The sequence below is a fragment of the Corvus moneduloides genome, chromosome 1 (assembly GCF_009650955.1).
Source record: "Corvus moneduloides isolate bCorMon1 chromosome 1, bCorMon1.pri, whole genome shotgun sequence".
NCBI classification, from domain to species: Eukaryota; Metazoa; Chordata; class Aves; order Passeriformes; family Corvidae; genus Corvus; species Corvus moneduloides.
Genome location: NC_045476.1, coordinates 62,726,093 through 62,752,035, shown reverse-complemented (window position 1 = coordinate 62,752,035; position 25,943 = coordinate 62,726,093). Strand labels below are relative to the sequence as shown.

The following is a 25,943-nucleotide window of genomic DNA, read 5'->3' as shown; positions in this document are numbered from 1 at the left end:
TGATTGTGACTGAACTTTTAAAAACTCTAATTGCACATTAGTGCTGCAAATATTATAGTACTTGAGAATTTACTTGTCATCATGGACGTTTGTCTTTATATAGTTAGCTAACATAACTTGAATAATTTTAGCATTTAATCTTTTCTAAAAATTGTATATGTCTTATATCACAATACAGTGTTAGTCACGTTAGACTTTTAAATTAAATGTAAAGAAAACCCTTTCAAAGATAACATGAATTAGACTTTTCAAAATATTAATTATGGTGATGTTTAAATATTTGCATTTAAGCTAATCACATTTGGTTTTAAATAGAGAAGAACATTAATCAAGGAATGCATATTAGCCATCATGTTTTGATTAACAACATAAAAAATGCCTTGAAGTCAAACTGCATTTTAAGTTCTTTGGTTTAGACTAGAAGCTGATTATCAATACTGTTAAAAAGCTAAAAATCAAAATGTATTCTGCCTCTAATTCCTTCTGTAGCTTTTCTTGCCTATCTTAGGTCCTTTCAAAGCAAACGTGGCAAAGGTATAACAGTTCATGTGTTTTTCTGACTGATAAAAGAGGAAAGATCCCTCATCTTGTTTTATGTCACTTAAAATGCAAGTGCTTATTTTTTCAATTCTCACAGCAGACCAGTATTCCTGCAGTGGTCTGCTAATAAGCTCACTAGTGAGTTCTGCTGAAACTCGCTTCTGTTTGAACCTGCCCTTGATGCAGGGCTGTCAGATGGAGCATGTTTATCAGGCAGATAATGATGTTTGCAGTGCAGAACATGTAGGTATATGTGTGGGCACACAAGTGTGTATGCATATATAGCAGTGTTGCTGTAGAGTGGCTGTCTAAAGGAAAAAAGAAAAAAAAAGAAAGAAAAGAGAAAAAAAAAAAGAAAGGAAAGGAAAGGAAAGGAAAGGAAAGGAAAGGAAAGGAAAGGAAAGGAAAGGAAAGGAAAGGAAAGGAAAGGAAAGGAAAGGAAAGGAAAGGAAAGGAAAGGAAAGGAAAGGAAAGGAAAGGAAAGGAAAGGAAAGGAAAGGAAAGGAAAGGAAAGGAAAGGAAAGGAAAGGAAAGGAAAGGAAAGGAAAGGAAAGGAAAGGAAAGGAAAGGAAAGGAAAAAGAGAGAAAGAGAAAGAAAGAAAGAAAGAAAAAGAAATACTGTTGTTTCTAAGACCACTTAATACTGCTGAGTGTAATGGATGAGCTTTCTGGCCAGGCTTTTTCCTTTTTTCCCTAGGCCTTCAAACTGGCTAGGATTTGGCAGCAGTTGTTTTAAGAACATAATTTTTTTGATGCATCCAGTTTGTGAAATCGACTAGCTCAAGAAATTTCCTTCCTCTCTTCCTCTGGTTCCATTTTGCAGTTGTTATTCCAATAGCCTTGTTGATGCTGCTGTTTGTGGGGCAGAGTCCTAAAAACTTCCTTGGCAAATGAGGCATTGATTAAGCTGTGCTGTAAGGTCGGAAGCAAAGAGCAGCTCAGATCCTTGTACTGCCAGAAGAACGTTTGAGTAACTGCTCCACTCCCCATCTCTGAGCGGGCTATGTGTAATGCCCAGCAGAATAGTGAGTCTTGGTTCTGAGGCTGGGCTTCTGAGGGTGTGGAAGTGACATGGTAGCCTAGTCTTTTTGGATACTCTTGGGACATTCTGAGAATAAAAATTATGCTACAGGAAGATCTTGCTACACCTTTCCAGTAACAAATATGAACACTATAGGCTAGCTCTTATTTATGAAGTCCTATACAGGCATCTCTTCACACTGCATTTGATTATGGACATGCCACTTAGTCAAGATTTGGCTAACTTGGCCTTCTAAGAAGCAAATGGTAAACACTCTAAGGTGCTGTGGGATTTAACAAAACTAAAAATCTCTTCCTTCTTTTGTTTCACATAAGCAAAAATTCACCTTTCACTAGGTGAAATACAGCATCCATGGGAAAAGCCAGCTCTGTAACAGTAAGACATAGATGCTAGTGAGACTTATGACTGCATATTTGGGATAAAAATGCAGATGATCAAATTTTGTTTCGTGAATTTGTTCCTGAAAGATTTGCAAATGTTGAAGTGTTTGCACAAAGGAAATTAAAATCACACTTTTTACTTTAAATTTCAGATATGCTTACTGTGTTGGTCTTTCAGAGTTTTTATTCAAAATAAAGACATATAACAATAATAATCTAAAAATATTTGAACTCTAGTATATATACCTGCAATTTGAACTATAAAAATTCAAAATACATCTGAGATCAAATCCTGCTCTGTAAACATACAGTTATTCATGTTTCTTTAATCTCAGCCTGATGAGAGTGAGCCGCTGCCTCAGCAAGATGGTGCACCTTGTGTTCGTGAGAGTGGTTTGCATGTGCTGGAGGATGGCTGTGTGGGTGGGTGATCATGTGAGTGTCTGCATGAAATCCTCACATGTGCATGGTTGCTTTTCAGTTCTGAGGGAGAGGTGCTAAGCTTTTGCTTCACAGGGTTTCTTCCACAAGGTTGGACTGAGATTCGGATTGCCAGTACTGCTGCCTCTAAGCATGTCAGGCAAAGATTTCTTTATCTCATATACAGCCTTATATTACTGTTCTTTATGAACAAATCAGTGGGAGCTTCTGAAAAACAAATACCAAAGCTATATGCTTGAAAGTATCATAATGATATACGGAAAAGACTCCACTACTGGAATAAGTAGTGAAGTAGGTATGTTTATTCCAGCACTGGGACGCATAGGGGATAATTCCTCCAAAGCCATGCGTGCCGACAGCTGCATTCAGCTTGGTGTATATCGGGTTACAAGTTCCATATTCATTAAGGTTCCCAACACGCCTATACATATTCATTGCCTGGCCCTGCCTAGCTTCGCTTCGTATTACAGGGAGCCCAAAAGTCATTGACATCCGCGTTGTGCTTGCGCAGTGTCGTCTGGTGGTAGTGGGCAGGGGTCTCTGGGATGAAGTAGGGGTCTTCCTCAGATGAAGTAAAGAGTCTTCTTCCTTCTGAACTTTTCACCTTGCTTCCCTTCACATGCTCTTTGTGTCCCTGGCCCAAGTCCAAACTTCAAGGCTGGTTTAGGTTAGTTTTAGGTTCAAAAACAGGATCTTTGGTCAAGATTCTTTCCCTTTATCAATAGTCTTCTATCTTCTCATCCTGCTTTGGTAGGCACAGTAAGTGTTGAGCAAGCTGTGTGCATTGTTTTTAACAGCTTTTTAGCAAATCATTTAACTTGTGCTTTTCCCGCCCTCCCCCTGATTCAATAAAATGTAATTTTGTGCAGTTGGTCACAGTCAGATACGTATAGCTTTAGATTTGGTTTTGTTATGTCCATCGAGCAGTAAAGGACAGAGGCATTCATACAGGTGTATGGGGAATTATAAGGTAGAATTGGGTTGTGAGCTGTAAAACCTGCCTGCCAAGGCACATGGCAGAACAAAGGAGCACATGGCAGCACACAGAGGCTTGTCTCCACGGGACCCTGGGGGGAGAAGGTGTCACACAGCAGACCCCTACCAAGAGGAGCCTGCCAGGAGCTGACAGATGAGTGAACAGTGAGTGATCACCCCATAGAAGGAAGTGTGTTGCTGATGTGGCAACATGGGATAGGTCACGCCATATAAGGAAATACTGTGCCTTAGGAAAGTGTATAAAACCAACTCACTCCTTTGAATAAACAATTCAGATTCCCTGCCAGTCTGAGTCCGAGGTTCAATCGCCGACACAGGTGTGTGACAGTCATTCATTCTGAAAGTGACTCAGAAGCAAACTTGGGGATGTAATTGTGAAACTGAATTCCGGTTTTGTGATTAATTGGACACAAGCAGGAGATGCTCATATAAAAGCTGGGAGGTTAAGTTACCTCTCTTTTTGCCTATGTTGGGACTACAAGTTTGGTGGTTTTAGGTATGTAATATTGTGGTTTCACAGTTTAGGACTTGAGAAACTGCACCATGGTGGAGGAGCTCAAGGACAAGATTATTGTAGCTTCTCTGTTCCGGCAACTCTGAAATCAAAATCAGCTGGTTTCACTGCTTCCTTATTCTCTAAAGGACGAATTCAGGAAAATATTATGAGCTGGTATGTACATGAGGCTGGGCTTAATTAACAAAATAGTCACATCTAATTACCTTGTCCATGAAAGTTAGTAAGACTCTGGTTGGAGCCATGACCATAAAATTATGTAGAAAAATGTGAGCTGTATTTTATCAATGTGTGGTTTCTTTCTGTATAAAGCATGTAAATTGAGGAGCCTCTAATCTGCTTGGAGTAGAGAGGAAAGAGTTGATACCAATAGTTAGGAGAAGCATGGTTTGCAGTCACACAGCATATTCCATAGAGTTTGAAATTAAGGACCATGGACTAACATTTGCCTCTCTATAGACAGGGTTTTGTCCTCTCCATGCCTTCCCCCCAATTTTCCCTCTCCCTGCCTGATAAATATGATGTATAAGGTACTTACTTAAAAAGATGTTTAGACTGGAACCATAGACGGCAAAGGAAGATACCTTTGAGAAGTTTGTTCTGCTCATGTGTGTCCCTTACAGCAGCATTGACATAACTGGTTCCAGTTTATCATTTTTTCAGTAAAAATTCATCTGGCATAGCAATAGTTTTTCAGGTTTTTTGCAGAACTGGAACAGATCTTTGGGCATTAAAGCTTTAAGGCAATTTGGCCAAGTGGATGACTCTGGGGCTTTCCTCCCACAGTAAAAATAGCTTAAATTGATTAAAGTAAACATCTGATAGTCTGGTTAAGAAAATATTTTGTATGTGATACTTCTCAAATGTTTTAAGTGGATGTAGCTCTGTTGAAGTCAGTGTTGCTGTGCCAGTTTGAGCCAGCTCAGTATCTGACCAAAACATATTGCAGAATGACAGTGAAAATCAAAATCTGTCTCTCTCTAGATCTAGGTTACCTTTTCAGCAATGCTTCAAGTTGGTTCAATTCTCTTTCCACCCAGATTTTTCTGCACCAAAATAGATTAATGTCCAAATTTGAAGTTTATTAGCTGAACTCCCATGTGTATCTCAGACATGTTGCTACACAGCACTGCCTAGCTGCATTTTGTTTTTCAGTCCTTTGTCATAAATGAATTGACAGTGTTATGGTTGGACAATTTACTTAAAGAGTATAGAAAGTCTTTATTTTTTTTTTTCTGTTTTAATGGGTATCTGTTAGCATACATATTTTTAATTCCCATTTGCAAACTAAAATTGAAGGGTTGTAGTCATGTAGCTTCCAGTTTCCAGTACACTTGGCACACATATGTAAAAGGGAGTGATCTCATTTTTTTAACTGCAACAGTATGGTTAAAGCAACAAAGCTTGTAAATGTGAAGTGGCCTGCAGACACAGTTTGCAGGTCTACTGATTATGAGTAACTTCCAGTAGTGAAGTCAATGAGATTTGAAGCTTCTGCATTTGTCTTTTTAGTTAAAGGGGGGGGGAAAAAAGTATAAGAAAGAAAATCAAAGCATCCACATTGATGCTAGGATTTTGCTTCTGCCTTGGTTTTGGCATCTTTAGAACTGACTGTGTATGAAGTATACATGACAGCTTTAGAAATGATACAAGCAAGTGTACAAATACAGGAATTTGAACACAACTCTTTCAAAGTTACATTTACAGCTGTTTTCTACAGTGAGATGCATGCATATCTGTGTGCATATATATAAAAATTACTATTGTGACTGTGCAGTGGGTCTGTTAAATGTCATGCACATGAGTGGAGAGGAAGCAATTTTTTTTTTTTTTTTTTTAGATTTTATGGAGTATTTTGTAAGTTCAGAACTTCTTCACAGCAACTAATGCAATCACTTTAGGGTAGTTGGCCATGGTGTGTACCAGTCTACATGGCAGGATTTCTGTGCAACAAGTCCCCATGGAAAATATTGTATTCTCCAGCTGAACTGCGTTTGTTGGTACCTGGGACACACTTAGCTCCTGTTCAAAAGGCTAATGAAGGACTGGCCCTTCATTTCTGCAGCAGCTTACATAGCATCTTCCTTTTTCAACTAGAGTCCTACTGCAGGTCAAGCATATTCTTCGATATGAGGGGGAAAGTAGTTCTATCTGAACTGAAGAACTTAATGTTTGAGTAAATAAGCTGTCATTGCACTTGTTACTTCTGCTCATTATTTATCTGTAGTTTTTAGAAAATAGACTCTTATGTGGCCATCATGTCACAGAGACCCACACTTACTCTTATGCTTCCTGAGAAGCATAAAAATATCACAGTGAGGCTGTAGAGAATTGTATTTATCATGAAGAATAAAAAATTACTAGATTTCAGGCTTCTTTTTTTCCCCTAGCAGTCAAAAACTGCTTTAGAAATAATTGTAAAACTTTCCATTTCTGGTGATGCCACAGTAAATGAGCTTTAGGTCATGCTGATTTGGTTTGATTTGGTTTAACAATTTGGGGGCTTTTTTTGGTTTTGGTGTTTTGTTTTGTCTTTCCCTCTGTTTATATGGCAATTGCTTGTAGGTTAGTTTTCTTTCCTTGTCTTAGGACTTGAGCTGCAGGAGATACATAGAAATGATGAAATTTTGAAAATTGACAGTAAAGAAATATTTAAAAAAAATAAATCCTGGGTGTAGTGAAGTAACTGAATATACCTCTTTTTCTTACAGAACGGTTTACACAGTATGGCCCTAAAAATCTTAGACAAGCATGGAATAAGTAAGTATTTTTTTTTAATTGCACTTTTGACTCTTCAAGGGTATGCTGAAGTTATCATATCAAACTTAGAATGGCTCTATTCTTTTCAAATAAGCCAGACTTGAATTGCCAGTTACTTGTAAATAGGAAGAAACTGCATAGCATTGTGTTTTCTTCTTGGGGGTGTTAGTTGGCAAGTGTATTGAGCTCATGGAGGAATGCAGTGTTATTGCTTTGGGCCATCAGTTTTGAATCTTGTTTTCTCTGTTCATCTATAAAAATTAGGAAACTTTTAAATAATATGTTTCTAATCCACTGTTGAGTGTTGTTTCTACATAATCATTGCCTGTTGCCAGGTCATTGCTGTGAGCTGCTGACCATACTGTTGTAATCTTAATTATCATGAATGAAAAAAGTCAATGTAAATTCACCACACCTTTTTTTTTTTTTATCTTTCAATGTTTCCTGAATTTGTTCACATTTACATCAGATGGACATTGATATAAAAGTATTATGCTCAAGTCCAGAAAGGTTACCTGATGAGTATTCAGATTGAATACCACATTACTGGCATTATTCTAAGTAATCATCTGTGTAAAGTTTGCTAGAAGATTTCTCAACACATGTAGAATCTTTGTAGACAGGATATTTGGACTGCACTGTCTTGAGCAATTAATAGCTTTTATATTTTGAAGAAAGCATACAGAGTTTGAGCTGGATGATTGCAGCTATGTCAATAACTTGTCTTGCCAGAAAAACTGTTAGAATTTTTCTCCACTCTCTTTTGACCAAAAATTTTGCAACAAGGCTAAGCCTTTGCTGCACCAGCATTGTTGTTTTCTTTCTGGTACTAATTCAAAATTTTATTTTTGCTACTAACTGGCTGTCTTGTTGGGAGTTTACCAGGGAGTTCAAGAGATAAACCAGCAGGAGACTGTAACATCTCCAAGTTCACCACTGAAATTGAAGATACAAAATGTTTTGGTGAAGAAACTTCCTTGTTGTAACGGAAGAAAGTTATTGATAGAGTAGAAATCCAAATGCTTTTTCAATATCTTAATTTATTAGCAATGAAGTGTGTCTACAACAGCAAAATCCATAGCATGGTCACTTTTCAAAAATGTGATTAGGTTTATATTCACTTCGCTGTTCTACTACCTTTTTCTCTATCTGCTCCTCCCCAAACCCATTTGGTCCAGCGTTTTCATTAAAAAACCAAGCCAACAGCTTTTGAAATTGTGGTTCACTGAAGGAGGAATCTCTTAATGTAGCAGGATTGTTGTTAAAATTAGGTGTTAGTTGTCCTTTGAGTCAAAACCTGTACTTCTATAGTGCCAGGCATCTTCCATGACCCTGTAGCTCACTTTGCAGTACTTCTGGGTCCTCCTTGGTTAGCAGTAACTTCCCCATTCCTGCAATGAGAAATAAAGCAGGCACCAGTTCAGGCCTCCACAAAGGTTGTGTCACCAGCCTGCATTAACTGACTTTCAACAGCTTTTAGAAAAGTTCCTGGCTTGTCCAGTTCAATCTAGGAGCCTAATTTGGTGGCTTTCATGGATGAGTCCATCTCCTGTTTACTGCAGAGGGAACAACAGGAAGATTAGCGCCACTTATAAATATCTTTCTGTAAATATCTCTTTTGTAAACATCTCAGACTATTTTGCCAATTGTGATCCTTGCCTCTTAAAATATTTGACTCTACCTCAATCTTACTGCTTGGAATACAATTCAATTTCCTGAAAGTCACCGCTTTCCTTTTAAAAATTAAGTCACTATAATTGTCTGTATTCTGTCCTTTTACAATCAAAAAAATTGCAAATTGATTTTTTTCTTTAAAAATAGTTAATGGAATCCAAAAGCTTGGAAGAAGCAATTATATTACAACATAGGCAATTAGATCTGGATTGGGAAAGAAGGACAAGGAAACTAATATTGATTTGAATATGTTTGCTTGGAGGCATATATTTGCCTAAGTAATGTGAATAGATACTGGCATGCTATTCCATCCATCCTGCAGGCCTGGACTGAAGTTTTTTTTCTGTATTTTAACAGCAGTTAGACTATTAAAATACAGCAGTTATGTATTAATAAGTACAATAATTGGTTTGAATTTGAAAAAGTTGCTATCTTGTATTTCCTTCGAGACCATTGCATGAAATTTCTCTTTTCATAAAACACACAAAAAAAGAACAAAACCCAGTTTGCTTAAAACAGCCTCAGTCTCTGAGATTTCATAATTGACACAAGTTCTGATCACATCACAGGCTGACTCAAATAAGACCAGAGCTTTTTAAATTCTATGAAACCTCTTCAAAAATATTTATACATTTTCAATGCTCTGTGCACAAAGGATTTGCAATTTTTCAGCATAAATGGATTGAAAGACTGAAAGCAATGACAATACATAGAGTTCAGTGCTTCATGTGTGTATTTCTACTATAATAGGAAATATTCAGTGCCTCAAAATTATGTATCATTTACATTTGAAACGTAAAGGGCTTTCTCTTTTTCCAGTGTAAATCTTTATCTGTGTGCTGTATTAGAGTGCTGTTTGCTTGCACAGCTGTAGTTAAGGATGTATAAACATTTCCATTACAGACATCATATTCCCAGGGGTTTATAATCCAGCTGTAAAACTTAACACATGGATAGACTGATTCATTCTACAAATTTTCTTTCTTTCTTATCATGTTTCAAAAAGCAGCAATCTCCAGTCTTAAATTAAAAAACCTTTTTAACTTCCTGATTTAATTTGTGGAAGATTTTTGGTGACACAAAATATGTCACATACATAATTGTTTTAAGGGCAATGAACATGATACCTGAGATGGGGAGAAAATGTATAGCCTTTTGTTTTTAAATATGCATTGGTTTTGGTACAGATCTACTTCCTCTCAGCATCTTAGTAGCCTTGAAAGATATTCCTTAAAGAGCAGTGTTTATGGTCTTGTAAGGATTTACATGTAAGCTTAAACATCTCTTGAGGTGAAGTCCCATTACTGCATTTTATAGGGGAGGAATTGCGTTACAAAAAAAAATAACAAATTTTTACACAGAAACTGTACAACAGTGACATTGAACTTCATGCTCCCAGATTGGAAGAGAACACCTTTAATTTTCTAAACACAATGAAGTTTCACTATCTCCTGTTTCATCTCTCAGGCACAGGCTGATCCTTTAACTTGTTTATATTTATGTCTTGAGGTCATGGCATGTAAGGGTGAGAATATGGGTTCAGAAGCCTTCAAAGAGGCTTTTACCTCAAAATGTACATTGTAATGCAATTTATGTAAGGGAAGCTTAGCAGAAGGAAGAATAATACTCTTCCAATATCTACAGAGACAGCTTCATGCCTGTAAGGCAGAAGGAAGAGATGCAGAAAACTCCAACCCCAAACCTTCCAAAAAGTCACAGGTAGTATTTTGAGGGCAAAATAATTGCACCTGACCAACATCAGCTTCCATGAGATGATTTTAAAGGCAGAGCAAGACAATGGAACAATATTGGATACAAGTCAATTGCTCTTTAATTCCTGGTCTAACTGCAAATTAATTAAAAGCATGGAATTTAACAGCAATTACAAAGTGAAACCCAGCAGGATCATTATATAAGTCGGATCCCTAAAACTCTTAAAATAGAATTGTTTAACATTAGAGGCTACTTTTGGGAAGTGTTTGAGGGGAATAATATAACTTCCACTTACAGTGGATTAAGTTCTTTGGAGACTTCAGCACTGAATTTCTTCACTGGTTGTCAAACTACCTAAAGAGAGTATTTACTAGGTAAGATAGAATCTATAGATTTTGTAGTAATGCTTATAAAGTTAAGAAACAAAACTTGCATTGATGTTTGCTTCTAGTGCGAAGTTTCACCTACATAGCATGACATAACATACTGTGGAATGCAATTATAAAATACTGGTCTAAAAAGAACTAAGATGTGGTAATCTGATCTTCCTATAGAGTTCATAATGAATTATATTTTCACCTTTTTTCCTGAACTTTTCTGTTCAATTATCTCTACACAATAAAAACCAAGAACAGCTCTGCCTTCAGAATGCAATGCAACCGCTTTCAATTTGCAAAAGCTTCTCCACAATAATAAACCCTTACAGAAGAATAACAAAAGAGAACTAATTATCTTTGTGTATATTTGGTAGGATATAAAAAGCTTTTTCAGATCCTTCTGCCATAATGGGCTGTATTGTGCGAAATTAGGTTGGAAAGAAAAGGTGCAGTTGAAAACAAATTCTACTCTGCATAAATAGGACTACTACTTCGTAATTCCCCAGAATGGCTGTATTTATTATATAAATAACACTTTATTCTCACAGCCAGTCCCACTGCTGAGGATTTCTTCCTTTAACAAGATGGCCTCTGTACTTGAGACCTCCCTTTCTGAGGCCAGGGTGTTTAAAAGTTGCATTCCAGGATGGACTGACCTATTTTGGGATTGTTATTCAGTGAAAACTTCCAGAAGAAAGCAAAGTGAAAGGAGACAAGTCCACGTAGCTTGAGTCTGTATTTTGTTTCAAGCATGGCACAGACTATGGAATTGCTTAGATCTGAGACTTGGGAATCATTTTTGGTTTGGGATTCTGTTGTTTGGGTTTTTCAGAAAATCTTTGCCTTAGTCGGGTTTTGATTAAAGAAAAAGCACTCTTCTAATTGTCACATTTATCTCTTCACCTCCCGTCCCTACACCAGCATTGCTCATTGTAACATGGTCTGTAGTACCACTGAAGGAAAACTCAAGCTCTTCAGCACAACAGAAACAAAAGCTTTAGTGTTGTCGTTTTGGAAACCTTTCTGATGGACAAACCCAAGAACCAATAAGGATTTCGGGCAGTACCGAGCAGAGGTGGGCTGGCTGTGTGTTCCGTGTGCACTGTGAGCACATCGCTGGGGTGCTAGGGCCACGAGCGACCACGGATCATGCTGGGGGAGCAGGGGTGGAAACTGAACACAAAATGAAAATACTTTTTAGAAGTATTTGTAATGTAGAGGCCTATATATGCCTCTGCCTCCCGAAGGTTTGCAATGATACTGCTGCACTGGAAACAAGAAACATTTCGTATTTTCCGGGTTTTCCCTATTTCCCATAACTAGCCGGTTGCCCGAGGGGCCTCGGGACGTGTCAAGACGACCCCTGCGGCAGAACGCGGCGTGCGCAGCCCCCGCCCTCCGTGCCCCCCGTGCCCTCCCGGCCCTCCGTGCCCCCCTTTCCCCCCGTGTCCCCCGTTCCCCCCCGTGCCCTCCGTGCCCCCCTTTCCCCCCGTGTCCCCCATTCCCCCCCGTGCCCCCGTTCCCCCCGTGCCCCCGTGTCCCCCGTGCCCCCGTGTCCCCCGTTCCCCCCGTGTCCCCCGTTCCCCCCCGTGCCCTCCGTGCCCCCATTCCCCCCCGTGTCCCCCGTGTCCCCCGTGTCCCCCGTTCCCCCCCGTGTCCCCCGTGTCCCCCGTTCCCCCCCGTGTCCCCCGTTCCCCCCCGTGCCCTCCGTGCCCCCCTTTCCCCCCGTGTCCCCCATTCCCCCCCGTGCCCCCGTTCCCCCCGTGCCCCCGTGTCCCCCGTTCCCCCCGTTCCCCCCGTGTCCCCCGTTCCCCCCGTGTCCCCCGTTCCCCCCCGTGCCCTCCGTGCCCCCATTCCCCCCCGTGTCCCCCGTGTCCCCCGTGTCCCCCGTGCCCCCGTTCCCCCCGTGCCGCTCCCGCCGCTGCAGTGCCTCGCTGCCCGCGCCAGGGGGCGCTCGGAGCCGCCAGCGCCGCGCGGGCGGGCGCGAGGGCGGCCCAGCAGCGCCTTTTGTTGTTTATTTCGCTGCTTAGTGGGGTTTATTCAATTAATTTCAGCGTGGTGGAAGCTGCTTGTTGGCACTTAAGCGCCTTTTCTTGTGCCCACTTAGCGCTGTTTTCTGTGCGCGTAGCACCGCGCGGGGCTGAGCTGCAGGCGGCGGGGCTGAGCCCACGCGCGCTGCGGGGATTGTGGTACGGAATTACAAAACGCTGATTGAAGCCAAGCGCTGAGAAAGATCTCTGCAATTGCTCCATTTATCCTCTCGCCAAGCTGAAAAATCCTTTCTCATTTATATTCCACTCTCTCTTTCAAACTGGAGCAACCACAGTGTAAAAATGTTATACCTTTTAAAACTTCGGGGGAAGACGGTTCCTAAGTAACCTCATTGATACAATGTTTATCCTGACGGTCAATTTATTTTTGCTTTATTCTAAATTCCCCCTCTTTTGTGTTGCTAAGCTTTAGGTATTGTGTTGCATCCTCTTGTCCCAGTTAAAAATACTAATAAGCTTCCTAAACTGAACCACAAAAGCTTTTGTCATTTTTGTTTCAGTGTACTAATAACTCTATCCTGCTTCACTACTAAAATTACATTGTTACTGCTCTGTACCTTTCCCATCCATGACAGCAGTGAAAATACCACCCCAACGTGCATGGATGTTCTTTATTGTTTTCGGCAACATTTAATTCAGTATCTGGCATTGGACTAGAGTTTGTTGGCATTATTAACTCTGGGCCTATCCATATTTGGGGTTATTTTTCTGTGGAAATAATTGTTTGTAGTGTTCTATGCCCTATCTTGTTTTTAGATTTTCTGCCCACATATCCCACTACTGTTAGTTTCTTTGTACTAATGTCTTCGTCTTTTGTGGTGATTTCAGCATTTAGTGTCATCTAAGGGTTGATTCGGTATGCAGGGTATCCCTTAGTCCAGGTCATTAATAAAGATGTTAAATAAAACTGTGACTAACGCTAATCCCTCTGGCACACAGCTGGACACTTCCCTTCCAACTCAGCGTATTGCCACTCATCATTACCCTTTGCTTATAGTCTGTCTGCCAGTTTTCAGTCTATGAGATAGTGTATCACATCCAAGCTCTTTGGAGCTTGTCCACAGAGCAAGATTTTTTAATAGAAATTGCAGCAAATGTTATCTTTTGTTGTTTTGTTCCACCAATTATTAAGTCCACTTAAGAAAAAAAAATTATCTGGTGTCTTATTCATTAGTCACCTCTTCTTTTGATTGCCATTCTGTCTTATTTCTGCTGAAATCTAATTTTGCTTCCATATTGTCTTTCGTTTCTGTTGTCTGTATTTCCCTTCTTTGTGTTTTCCTGTGTCAATGTCCAACAAACATTTGCCAAGATTCTCTTATTTGAATACCAGAAAGAAAATATGGGCTTATATTTATATTTTTTTAAGTCTAGTACCATACTGTAGAATGCAGAGCAAAATTAGGTATTATTACAGTAACATATCTACAGTAATAAGCCTATGAAGAGAAATGAGGAAAGAGAACTAGCTATTCTTGTATAGAATTCCTGGAAAGACTTTTAAAAGGTGCCTTACATTTGTTTGCTATCCTCACTAATTCCCTAAGAATTCCTTAGGATATTGAGACGTATATCAGATAGACATGTTTATTTGGTGTTTCCAGGTATGATTTTTTTTTTCAATAGATGTTCTTCCTTGACGTTTTTGAGTACTTTCTGATCAACTCTTCAGCTGTTCTTTCTCCTTATGCATTTCTACATGCCAATGTTTCATTAATTTCTCAGAATTATGTTTTTGGTAGTCTGTTACTCATACGTTGCCATAGTGTCTGTGTTCATTTCTTGGTTTGAAGTCTAATACTTTCTGATCAGAGGCACCAGGCATCATTATATCCTCACATTCTGAATTCTACCCTCTTGCTTGAGTTCTGTACTGTTGGCTTATCTGCTGAAATTCTTCTCCAGATAATGACATTGCTGACAAAATTGAGTCTCTGAGATGTGTTTAAAAAATATTTTTCTAAGGAATTGAAGACATACTGTGAAGGCAGTGATATAAATGAAGTAGACCTTACTGCTGGCTCTCTCAGTATTTGTACGTAGCCATTAAAGGCAAGATTCTTCCAAGTGAAAATGATAGGCAACTTGAGAACTGGGTTGGCATTCAAAAGTGCTTACTGCTAAGCAACTGCTCTTGGCTTATGTGGCTTGATATTATCCTCTGCTGCTTGTTCTGTATTACAGATCATTTTTCTTCAACTGAACAGTTCCTTTGATTCTCATCTTAGGGTCTCAGAAATGTAGATAATTTTGAGAGATGGTGCAGACAGGCAATAAGAATAAAAATATGAATAATGTTCCTGGGTTTTGTCACCACTGTAGATGGCTTAAGCCAATCTCAAAACTCATGCTGTTTGTCTCCATTGCCAGCCAGAGACTTATGACAATAGTTAAGATTTCTGCAGTGATACGACATTGTAAATTATCTTTGCCTTAGGCAAATACTTATTTTACTGACTTTTATGAGGATCTCATGTGGGGGTTTTATTGTAATTTTGACCACTGCCTTTTCCCTGGTAAGATCACAGGTATTCAGGTATTGCCATTCATGAGCATCTCCTGGTACTGTCTCTCAGAATTCATTCAAGAAAATCTTAATCACTTCCTTTCCTGCATTTTTGGTTGTGTTGCTTCATGTCTCTGCCTTCAGATTTCTGATGTCTTGCCTGCCATATAGTACACAGAAACGAGAATTTTTGCTTTTTGATTAAGGTTTTCTTCTTTTTTTTTTTTTTAATTAGTGATGCAGAAGCACACATCATTGTAGGAGACTGGTGAAAACTGATTTTTTGCATAACTTTATTTGCTAGCCAGTTTAGTACACAAATTTAGTGATTTCTTTAAATGACCTGGCTAAGAAAGTTTTAAGTTATTGTTTGAGAATTTGTGAAAGATGCTGGTTGCAAGCAGGTCATTATGTATATATGTTCAATGCCTGCTTGACCCATGTCAAAATGGGAAGATGGGAGACTCTCACCCTGTTGATGCATTAAAACAGAGAGGTTAGATTATGTATCTGCAGCAACACACTGTGAATAACGAGCCTCAGCACAGGGCTGGTGCACCTGTCATTGCTGGAGGGCAAAGAGGCAAGTGGTTCCAAAGGGAACTGACCTTTCTCTTTCAGGCATTGAGTCAATCCCATATCCTAAGGCACACATTCTGTGTTAAAATTATTATAACTCTCCTGGCATTCAGCTGAACAACAGACTCTGGCGAAAATCTATGGAAAAAAACCTCAAAATATGGTGATGATCGTAGTTTGTCTACTGTTTTTAATTAAGCCTTTATAGGAAATATATTCCATAATTTTGAAAAGCATCAGTAAAGTTCTCCTCTGATAAAGATTAATTTTATTAAAGTTTAAAATAAAATTTTGAAATTGTTTACCTGAATTGGCAGCTCACTAGATAGCAAAATGTAAATGACAATGTTTATCACTAAATGTGATTCACAAAAAGCCTGCATCCTTTTAAATTCTGTAATACAGTGTATATCCACTGGCTGCTACCTCAGCTGAATTTCTATCTGTAAGATCTGATTTACAAATAGACAACTTTCTGTTAAATTATTCACATCTCATAATAATTGATGTAACAGAGTTGATCTTACGCTGGAGCATATTTGATCATAAATTCAATGAAAACAGCCACCATCTTTGTGATGTTTGTCCAGCTAAATCCTTCAGTGAATAAAATAATAAAGATGCCAGCTGTGTTTGTTTTATGATCACTGCTGCAATAGGAGGCTGAAAATACAACTGAAAAAAGGATCTAATTTTTCATGTTGGGTTTCTAAACTCAGAATCTTACTGCGAAGAATTTAAATTGAAAAAGTAAAATTTTTCCTTTTGTCACGTTCTCATAAATGTATTGTTTGCTTTTTTGTTCCTATTGTTTGGGAATACAGAATGGTTTTAAAATATTGATCCCGTTTGGATGTCTGTGGTATGGATATTTGGATATCCGTGGTCTGTGGTAAGGAAATCTTGTAAAAGTAGGTTAAATTTATGCTTTTCACTCCAACATCATTAAATGTTAAGAATGGGCCATCACTTTTGCATTGCCTTCTTTGGTTAGATTTCATAGTAGTTTTAAAGTTCTGTTTATTACTATATACTGTTAGTGTGCCTCAAACTAATTTCACCACCCTGACATAAAAAAATCATGCTCTGGATCATTATTGGCCTTCCTTCAGCATTATGACTTTTGCAGAATACTGTTACATTCCTTTTATTTCTTTCATATTTGATCCTTACAGTGCCCTTGAGTCAAGCTTTATTCGGCAACCATGAGGGCATGAATTTTCCTGAAATGTTGACAGATAGTGTTTTGTGAATATCATTTTTCTGTCAGCTACAGCTCACATCTGTACTGCAAACTAAAGCAGAGCCAGGGACTATATGCTGGCCCCGAGGCCATGTGGCAGACCTTGGCTACAGCTGTGCTAAGTAACACTTGGGCATGCATCTCCTGTGGGCTTTATGTGGTCCCCATGCAACTGCAGGTGCAGTTATTATTTTGGGGTTGTTCAGCATTAGGTTTTTAAATCAAAATTTCTGGAATAAAGTAAGACTCATGTTGCAGACCATAGGAATCATGTTTTCTAGTGTAATATATAGCATACCTTGCTTGTAAGAGCATAATACCTGCTGCCTTTTGGGAATGGTCTCTGGCACGAGTTGTTCCCTGGACTGTGTCCAGGAGTGAGTTTGGAGCATGCTAGTTGACATGGGCCAGATAATCGAGGGGTAATCTGGCCACTCAATAGTTGAGCAGTCAGGCTCTTTCCCTAGCCCTGCTCAATTCAGCAATAAGGCTTCAATGGAGAGATTCTTACCATTCCCTGTGCACACCTGAGCATATTCCCAGTGAAGTTTCCTACTCACACTGTGCTGCCAGTGTTCTTTGTCACTTAGGCCTGAAGCCTTAGGAAAGGAAAAATAAGAAATATCCCTATCCTGTGCATCCAGAATGATATATACATTTTACCTTTTTTTCTTTCCAGCTTTTCCAAGATACTTTTTTGTCTTCCCCAACCAACTTTGTCACTCTGATCTTGATTATCATAATCTACTTCTCATGTCCTCTCCTGATCAACATCCTTCTTCAGATCATAAAAAAAGCAACCAGTAAATTCAATTTTTTTTTTTTTTTGTATTGTTTAAGTCTCATCCCAACACTGGCTCTTTCACTCCCTCATTTTTGAGCCCCGTATTTTCAAAATCCTCCAAAATTTTGCCTCTTCTTCTCTTTCTTCACAAAGCTCTTACTCCCTATTTTTATGTCAGTGATCCCTTTCTCATATTTAAGACTTCTCCTGTCCCCTTGATAGTTCAGTCAGACTCCCGCTTTCCTTTCTGGGAATCAGATGGGTTTATGCCCAGATAGTGAATTTATCAGTTGTTTGTGGTCCTTGACTCCAGGCTTCTTGTTCTCAGTTTCGAACCTGCTAGAACTTGTCTGCCTCAAATATCTGCTTTTGCAAAAGCTTGATGTTCATTTAACACCATAAGATGAGACCCAGATGTTTATTTACCTGCCCATCGAATTCAATGACAGCACACATGACCAGAGCTCCATGGATTCCACAATTCCATGTGTGCAGTATCTTTTGAAGATCCACCTGCATTTTTGGGTTGCTAGAAGTCGCCTGAGCTCAGCTGGCAGTCAATTTTAAGTGAGAGTTGGCTCTTTGGGAAATCTGACCTTTAGTGGTCACTACTATAGATATCAATTTTGATTTTAGTTCTTAAATCACCTATGCTGATTTATGCCTAAATAGCAGTAACTCCCTGCTTAGCTGTCTCTCTTTCATGATACTTTGACAGGATAGGATTTGCAAAAATAGTTCAGGGTTGAGTTCTTCCCTACTGCAAGCCAATTTCTGAGTGTCAGGTAGCACTGCATCCTCACACATATGTAAGTACAGGCACTGAAGATATACATATTTCAGTAATTGGTAGTTAAAATAGATGGAGTTTGTGACTTGCTGATTCACCTCCAAGATGTTTATAGTTAAAAAAGCATAAATGCTTGTGTTAAATTCAAACAACTTTATAAACTGACATTTCAATATAGGTATGTGTGGATATGAAAGGTTTCACTCTTTTAAAAAAATCAGTGGGAAATAATGTTACATTTTCTCCAAACTGCATACTAGAGAGTTCACTGTTTTCTCCTCCCATGGTGGTCCCTGCCTAGGAAACCTAGGTTTTTTTCCCCTGTTCAAGTTCAAAGTCAATTCATACATTAACACAAGCATATTTGTCTCTTAACAAGTATTACTGCCTTTGGTGTCAGTCACTGGATTCTCAGTCTGACTGGTTCTCCCTGCTCAAAGAGGACCTAATGTTCTCTTTAGAAAGTTTCTGTCTCCATTAATGTAAAGAGAAAGTGGTGTTCTGAATTGGGAGAGTGGATCTGGAGAAGGAATGGTACTTTCTACAAGGCAGTGCTGGTGTGAATGTGGTGTCCTATTCTGTGCTCTCTCCTGACATCACGTGAACCAAATGCTTGAGGGTCAGGGAGCTGCAGATAGTCCTATGTGATGTAAGTCTGTCTAAATACAGTCATAATAATACATAATAAAGTATTCTTGACTGCATAGCTTGAATATATTGCCCATATGCTCTCATTACAACCATTTCAGTCTCCTCCTCTCAGAGTTTACTAGTCCTGCATCATTTCCCTGTTGTGTTTTAGCTTAGGAGTATAGTTGCAAAAGGACCGGGATGCCTGCTTTTACATAATTGCTCAGTCTCATTGGGTTCAGCCAGGCAACTCATCTGCATAAATACATGCATATGCCTGGGGTCTGTCTTCCTGAGCTTTCCAGGCTTGGGGCATTCCAAATCTCTATCTGCCTTTAATGAGCTGTATAAATAAATACAAAGTACTCCTGTTAGTTCCATATCCACAAAAATATATTTTATTAGCTGAGAGGTATACAGTAATAGAAAAGATCAGACCCATCCAATGTTTTAGATAGCAGTGGGAGGACAGGACAAGTAGCTGCTTCCAAGTGCTTGATGGATCTGAGGCCCCAGCAAGACAGATTTGTAGGTTAACAGTGATAAATGATCTTTGGCTTCACTGACTAAAGCAAGGTCACATTTCTCGGGGCACTGCCTGCATGCTGCAAACCTTGTAGCAAATTCTTGTCGAAGTACTGAGCAAACAGACCAGTTCTTATTTACATTAGAATGAAATTAAAACTTCTCAAACCCAAGATGATAAAATATCAGACAAGAGGGCAGGGATTCATAGAGCAATATTAATGTTTATTTACTAGCACTTAGTTCTGTCTTTGTTTTGTTTGTTTTCTAAAGGCAATAGGTCCAGAAAGACAGCTGGATAAGGGAAAATAAGGAAGACTTTGTTTACGTCCCTAATGGGTGCACCCACTTAACAAATTTGAAATTCAGAGTTTGTTTTTGTTTCTTTTTCTTCAGAATATCTTTTGCATGGATTTATTTGGAGAGAAGCAATTCAGGTTGTCGAGGGTGGGATGAGGAAAAGCACAGACTGCATTGTGTGCCAAAGGTTTATTTCAGCTATTTCTATGGTGGGGGGTTATTCCTTCCTTTTTTTTTTTTTTTTTTTTTTTTTTTTTGGCTTATGTTCAGCCAGTGAGGAAATAAGTATGTGAAGAAAGAATACTATGGAATGTTTACTCCACTGCTATATTTTCTTCCTTTTATCATGCCCCAAGATTCACTGAAGTTGATATAAATTCACCATGCCTTATTTTAAAAAGCATAACAGAAAGGCATTCTTCCTTTAAGAGTCAGACTGTAAAAGGTGATTTTCTTTCACTCAGTTTGGTTTAAGCCTGTAAAAAGCATTAAGTGAAAAATCTGATATATTTGTTAGGGCATTTATTGCATTACTAACTTATATTTTCAGTTCTCAGTGAAAGGTTTATAGAGAACATAAACCTTGAAGAGTTTTGTTCAGGATTAAAGTTATATTTTCTCCATTTTCTGGTGAAATAATAGCTCATAAAATGATTGGGGTGTTAGTAATTATTTTTGGCTCTGTTTATTTTCCAAGGTTATTCTGTTCCACTTGCTGAGGTGCACAAAGACAGCCTTTAAAAAACATTCACCTTGATCAGAAGATTCACGCCCTTTAAAGAATTTCAAAATAATCAAAAGCTTCTGACTAGATGTCACCACTGTGTTGTTTTTCTTCATTAATTGCACTTACAGCTAACAAAGGTATTCCAGTAAACTTAAATCTGGCATATTCAGTAGTGGTCTGTTGTGGTGTAAGTAATGCCCTATGTCTTCCATAATTAGTATCTTTAATACTGGCCTAATTGGGATCCTTAAAGAATTAAAATAGTTGATTGGTGGTGGCATGTAAAATCAAAAAGAAGTAATTGCTAAATTCTTTCTGGGACAAAATGGTAATGCACATTCTAATTAAAATTTCTTAGGAAATACTTTTTCTGGGAAATACCTGTATCTAAGAGAAACTGCTGAAAACTGAGTGAAATAATGTGAATTACTTAAGGTAGTCTTCTTTTAGTTTAATGAGTTAATTCTGATTTTAAACAGTAGCAAACACTGTACCCAGCAGTCATGTTGCATGGACTATCACAATCTCAGAATTCCTAGGAATTAAGGAAGTTATGTGATCATACCATAGAAAACCACATTCTCAATACCTTAGGGTATGTTATCACTGGACGTATATTTTATATTGCTGTTTAAATAAGCTTTTCTTCACTTTAGTGTCTACCATGTAGACTCCATTCTTCTTGCTTCATTTGATGCTCCAGCATACGTTATCCTGGCAAAAAGATGCCAAACATCAAATGTAAACCTTACTCTGTGTCAGAAGTGGAAGGAACGAGTAGGAAAAATGTCTGCAATATTGTCAATGAACAGTATAAGCAACCTTCCTGACCAGAGCTGTCAATAGTTGGTGCCTGCTTTCTTTGGAAGGTTTTGTAACTCAGCATGTTTATTCTGAGGCATCAGAGCAGGAGCTACCCTGGGTGCCTGTCAGGATACAGAAGAAGAAAACTCAGGATACTTTTAGATCTGCTGTATATTGACTCTTTAAGCTTAGCCTTTAAACATCACATCAACCAAATTCAGTTTTTAAAAGTGGTGTGTTCTGTAATGGTGTTAATGTTCTGCTTTGTGAAGCAGACCTTCTAAGCTGGATATCACAAACATGGTTGTGTTGAAGAAATACAGTAATACATCTGAAACAGACACTAAAACATATCAAATCTAGTGCAAAAGAGTCAGGGAGAAATAGACTCATATCTAAGCTTTTATCTTGAGTTGCATTCAGTGATGACACATACAAATGATCAAGTTGTAATTGAGCATAATGGCTGTTGTCAAAAGTGAATCACCTTGTGAGGTTGGATCACTTCATTGTCTAGCTTAGGTGTGACCAAAATGAGTCTCTGAAGCCTAATGTGACTCACGAGCAGTTTAAGCATCTTAATTCTCTGTTCTGAGAAGTTCAGGAGCTGCAACTATAATTTTGGTTTACCTACTGGGTCAGTAGTTTCTTTTAAAAATCTGTATATGCCATTATATACCTAGGGCTAAATCTATATTAATTAAAATAGAAAACCTAGTTGTGTATATTGTTAGAACTGTCATTTGTTACGTTCACCTTTTTTCATGAAGTGCTATTCACCTTGGCTGTTTTCCAACTCACGGCATCTGTGCAACTGTCAAGTGAGAATTAGTTCAGACAGGCCAGGGTTCTTATTACCTTCCTGGAATGCACTAAATGAACTTACCTTCACAGCTTTCCAAATGGGGCACTGACCTCTGCTACATCGACACTAACAGCAATGCCAAGGAATCAAACACTGACACTGTTATTTTTATCTCTGTTCCATATCAGTGAATACTTATCATTGGTTGTCATGGCTTTTATTGTAATAATAAATATTTTGACCACGTTTTCAGTACTTCAGTGAATAAGACTGCTCATGCTGTAATATGGTAATATAGTTAAAGGTCAAACTAATCAAACTAAAGATCAAACTAATTTTTAAATTTCCAAAGAGATGGTTTCATACATCACCATGGAAATCATGATGGTCTGAAGACTGTGGAGTGCAGTGTTGAACAGGAGCACAGAGCAAGTGCAGACACTGGGAGCAGTATAGCCACATTAGTGCAGGCTTTGTCCCAGCCTAGCTCATCCAAGAGCATGATGTTGTGCTTTTATTCAGGTGCTGAGCTAGAAGAGTACAATTAAAGTGATGGCCTAGGGAGCCTGGAGACTGGATTTTCCCACCCTGCATATGTAGAGAGCTCAGTGTTTCTGAATCTAAACTGTTGCCAGCATCTCAATTTGGGAAGAGCAAGAGAGGCATCAGGTGTTTGGAGACATGCCTTTTTTAAGGAATCTGCACAACCCAGGACCGCTGTTGGCATCCCCATGCAGGTGTGGGGTGCAATCCAAACAGTGAGATGTCACAGGGGCTCTGCTTGATTGTATCATTTATTGTATAGTTTGGCTTGAAGTACCTCTATATTGTACTGTAGAGCAAATACTGTATTCTGTGATTGATCAGCAACAAGCAAAACTCTGCTTCAGTAAGCCTTCAAATGGTTTTGTCTCGCTTTGTTCATCAGTTTTAGTCCTCAGTACCCTTTGTGTAAAACACTGAAAAAATGGTAACATCTTTGCTCTGTTAGATTCTCGTCTTGAGGTACCACTTTATGCCTTCATCTGTATCAAAAGCTAAAAGCCTCACATCAAAACTTGCATTCACTTGTTGTGGTGGTTTCTTGATGGCTAAATAAACTCTACAAAAGCTCTGTGGAGGCACACCAGGCACGTTAGGGAAGCGGCTCCTGCACGCTGGAGCTGGCACGTCAGGGCTTTGAAGACGGTAGGTGTTCTCGGCATGGTGGCAACAACAGAACAGCTGTTGGAGTGCATAAAAGGGAAATGCTGCTCAGGTAGGCCCTGCTCTGATTCGTGTTTCACATAGCTGCTGCTACTAGGATCACGTGTATATTCAGAGGTATAAACTATCAAGGCACATGAGGACGTTTCTGTATCAGCTGGTTAGAAGACAATGAATTTTCAAAGGAAGTGTTAACTACGAGACATGGTGTTGTACAGTTTTGTACAGAACTTAAGAGAGGCTAAAGCCTGGGATGAGGGGGAAAGATTGCTGTCCTCAAGCAGACGTGGGTGAAAATGGGGAATACTGCCATTGTGGCAGTGCACTGGGAGGTGAGGTACCGCAGGGACTGTACAGGAGCCCTGTTGTTGAGGGGACCAGAGCATCCTCTGTGAAATGAGCTATGAGGGTTGCCATATGGCTCGCCTGTTTTACACCAATTTGTCAGTTCTCTTCATACCATTAAACTTTAAACTCTGCTAAATGTTGTGATTGTTCAGGTTAACTGTGGTTTTGTCTTTCAGCACTTCAGGTTGCAGGAGTTTGCTTAGAATAAAGAACCAGCTGAGATTTCCAAAGGGAATTAGGTGCCTCACTCCTCTAGGCCATGCCATAAATGCCAGTCGAGAAATGAATTAATGATACACTGCAAGAATCGTATCTTCACATGGAAAATGTGCACAGTAAATGATTTTTGCTTTGGGAAGTATTTACCTCGTGCTGCTAGGAGCATATAGGCAGCATATTATCTCCATTTGTTTTAATGCCCATTTGTCTTAATTATTAATGTGAATTTGAACTGCCTTCTTCATTGCATTTAAAAGCAAATCACTCCAAGTTCAGAAGTTCACTGCACATGCCCCAAACTTTTTTTTTCTCCAGAGCTTAAACCAAACTTCAGTGATCTTAGTCATGTTCTGCTTGACCAAATACTGACCTTCCTCTGCAGTAGAAAGACATTTAAGCCTGTTTTCTGAAATTAAATCAAATTCTTGTAATCCAATGAGATTTACAACTGCTCAAGTCTAGTCAGATTCATATAAGTTTCAAGTGAGACAGGTTCATATGGTGTTTGTTTTTCTTGAGCTGATGCTGTGTATAGCATTTGGGATTAAATTGAAAATCAGTGTGTTTCACAAATGTCATCAGAGTAGGTGTGTAAAAATATTCCCAGTATTTCTCAAAACAATATCTATGTAGTATTTAATGCTCATTGCCAAAGGTTTCTCTGTATTCTGCTGTACACCACATTTTCTGAAAGTATGTATGCTGTCATGGCTAGTAACTATTCCTCAGTGATTAGTGTGACAGTAACTGAAGCGTGAATATTGAGACTTGCCATATCATGCATGCCAAGTTCCTATATGGCCCAACTGCTGTGAGACAAAACATGCTATTATGTTTTAGACACAAAGCCATATTGTATGAAATTCCATCCTGTCTCGTACTGAAAGAGGTGTATTTAAAAATGAAATATTGTTTTTTCTTTAGTTCTTTTTGTTAACGTCTGTGTTAGGTATTTAACTACTGAAGCCCATCAGAAAATTTAGCCTTTGTCTCTATTGAGGAATCAGGTTTCAAACTTAAATCAGACAAATTGTTAATGTTTTAAGGAGGATATTTTAAAGAGACTATTGGCAAAAAAAAAAAAAAAAAAAAAAAAAAGAAAATAGAAACAAAGCAATCTTTCTGACGTTCTGACCACAGAGGTTATGTGCTAAATGGGGTTTTCCAAACAATTCTGGTGTAGCAGATGTAATTTTAATACATGATCATACAGTACATTTTTCATAAGTAAAGAATAGCTTGTCTTTAAACAAAGCAGCAAAATTAGTCATGCATTCCACTGAGGCATCAGTTTTTAATACTGACAACCTTAGGAGCCCACATGCATATGCTTTTTGCGGTGCCCAGTGATTTCCAGAAGTGACCTTTGCAGAAGACACGAGTTTTGGAGAAGAATTTTTTCATTGCTGCATAAAGGTCTGTAAACAAAATTGGAATTTTAATGTAGAACTTTATAGATACAGCTGAGCTAGGTGAAAGTGGTGGTTTGATCCAAGAGTTACTTGGAGGATCTTCTTTGGCCTGTATTACACAAGAGGTGATATTTGATCGTTATGGTCCCTTCTGAGATTAAAATCTGTAAATGCTTGGAAACATAATACTAATAATGTAGCAACTGGGATCTTCAAAGCACTGAAAAACAACTAACACCAACCCCACACCCCTAGCACTACTTGGAATGTGATCAGGGCAGATATATCTAATAGTTACAGCAGATTAGACTATTTTTTCAGACTGTGCAATGAATTGTCTTCTTTCTATTAATTATAAAACCAGTTCTAATTATGACTCTTTTATTTATAATTATTTAATTAGTTGATGTGATCATTTTGCAGCCCTAGATATTTTTGTTGGATTTATATTATGTTAATGTATAATCTGCTGATTATTTGATGTTTATCTTTGGTGTCTCCACTGATTTCAGCAAACACGTAATTTTTGTGTCTAAACTGGGAAGGCGGCTTTGTCTTTCTAAACTGTTCCTGTTCA

At 38.7% G+C, this 25,943-nt stretch overlaps 1 protein-coding gene across 6 annotated transcripts in view; it reads left to right on the top strand.

Moving 5' to 3' along the window:
* CDK14 (cyclin dependent kinase 14) overlaps window positions 1–25,943 on the top strand; it is a 320,374-nt gene that overhangs the window by 223,568 nt on the left and 70,863 nt on the right. For all 6 annotated transcript variants that reach the window (XM_032112533.1, XM_032112560.1, XM_032112568.1 and 3 more), the window contains one exon: window positions 6,625–6,673. In XM_032112533.1, the coding sequence (XP_031968424.1) occupies window positions 6,625–6,673 (49 nt within the window). The remainder of the gene's footprint in view (window positions 1–6,624; window positions 6,674–25,943) is intronic.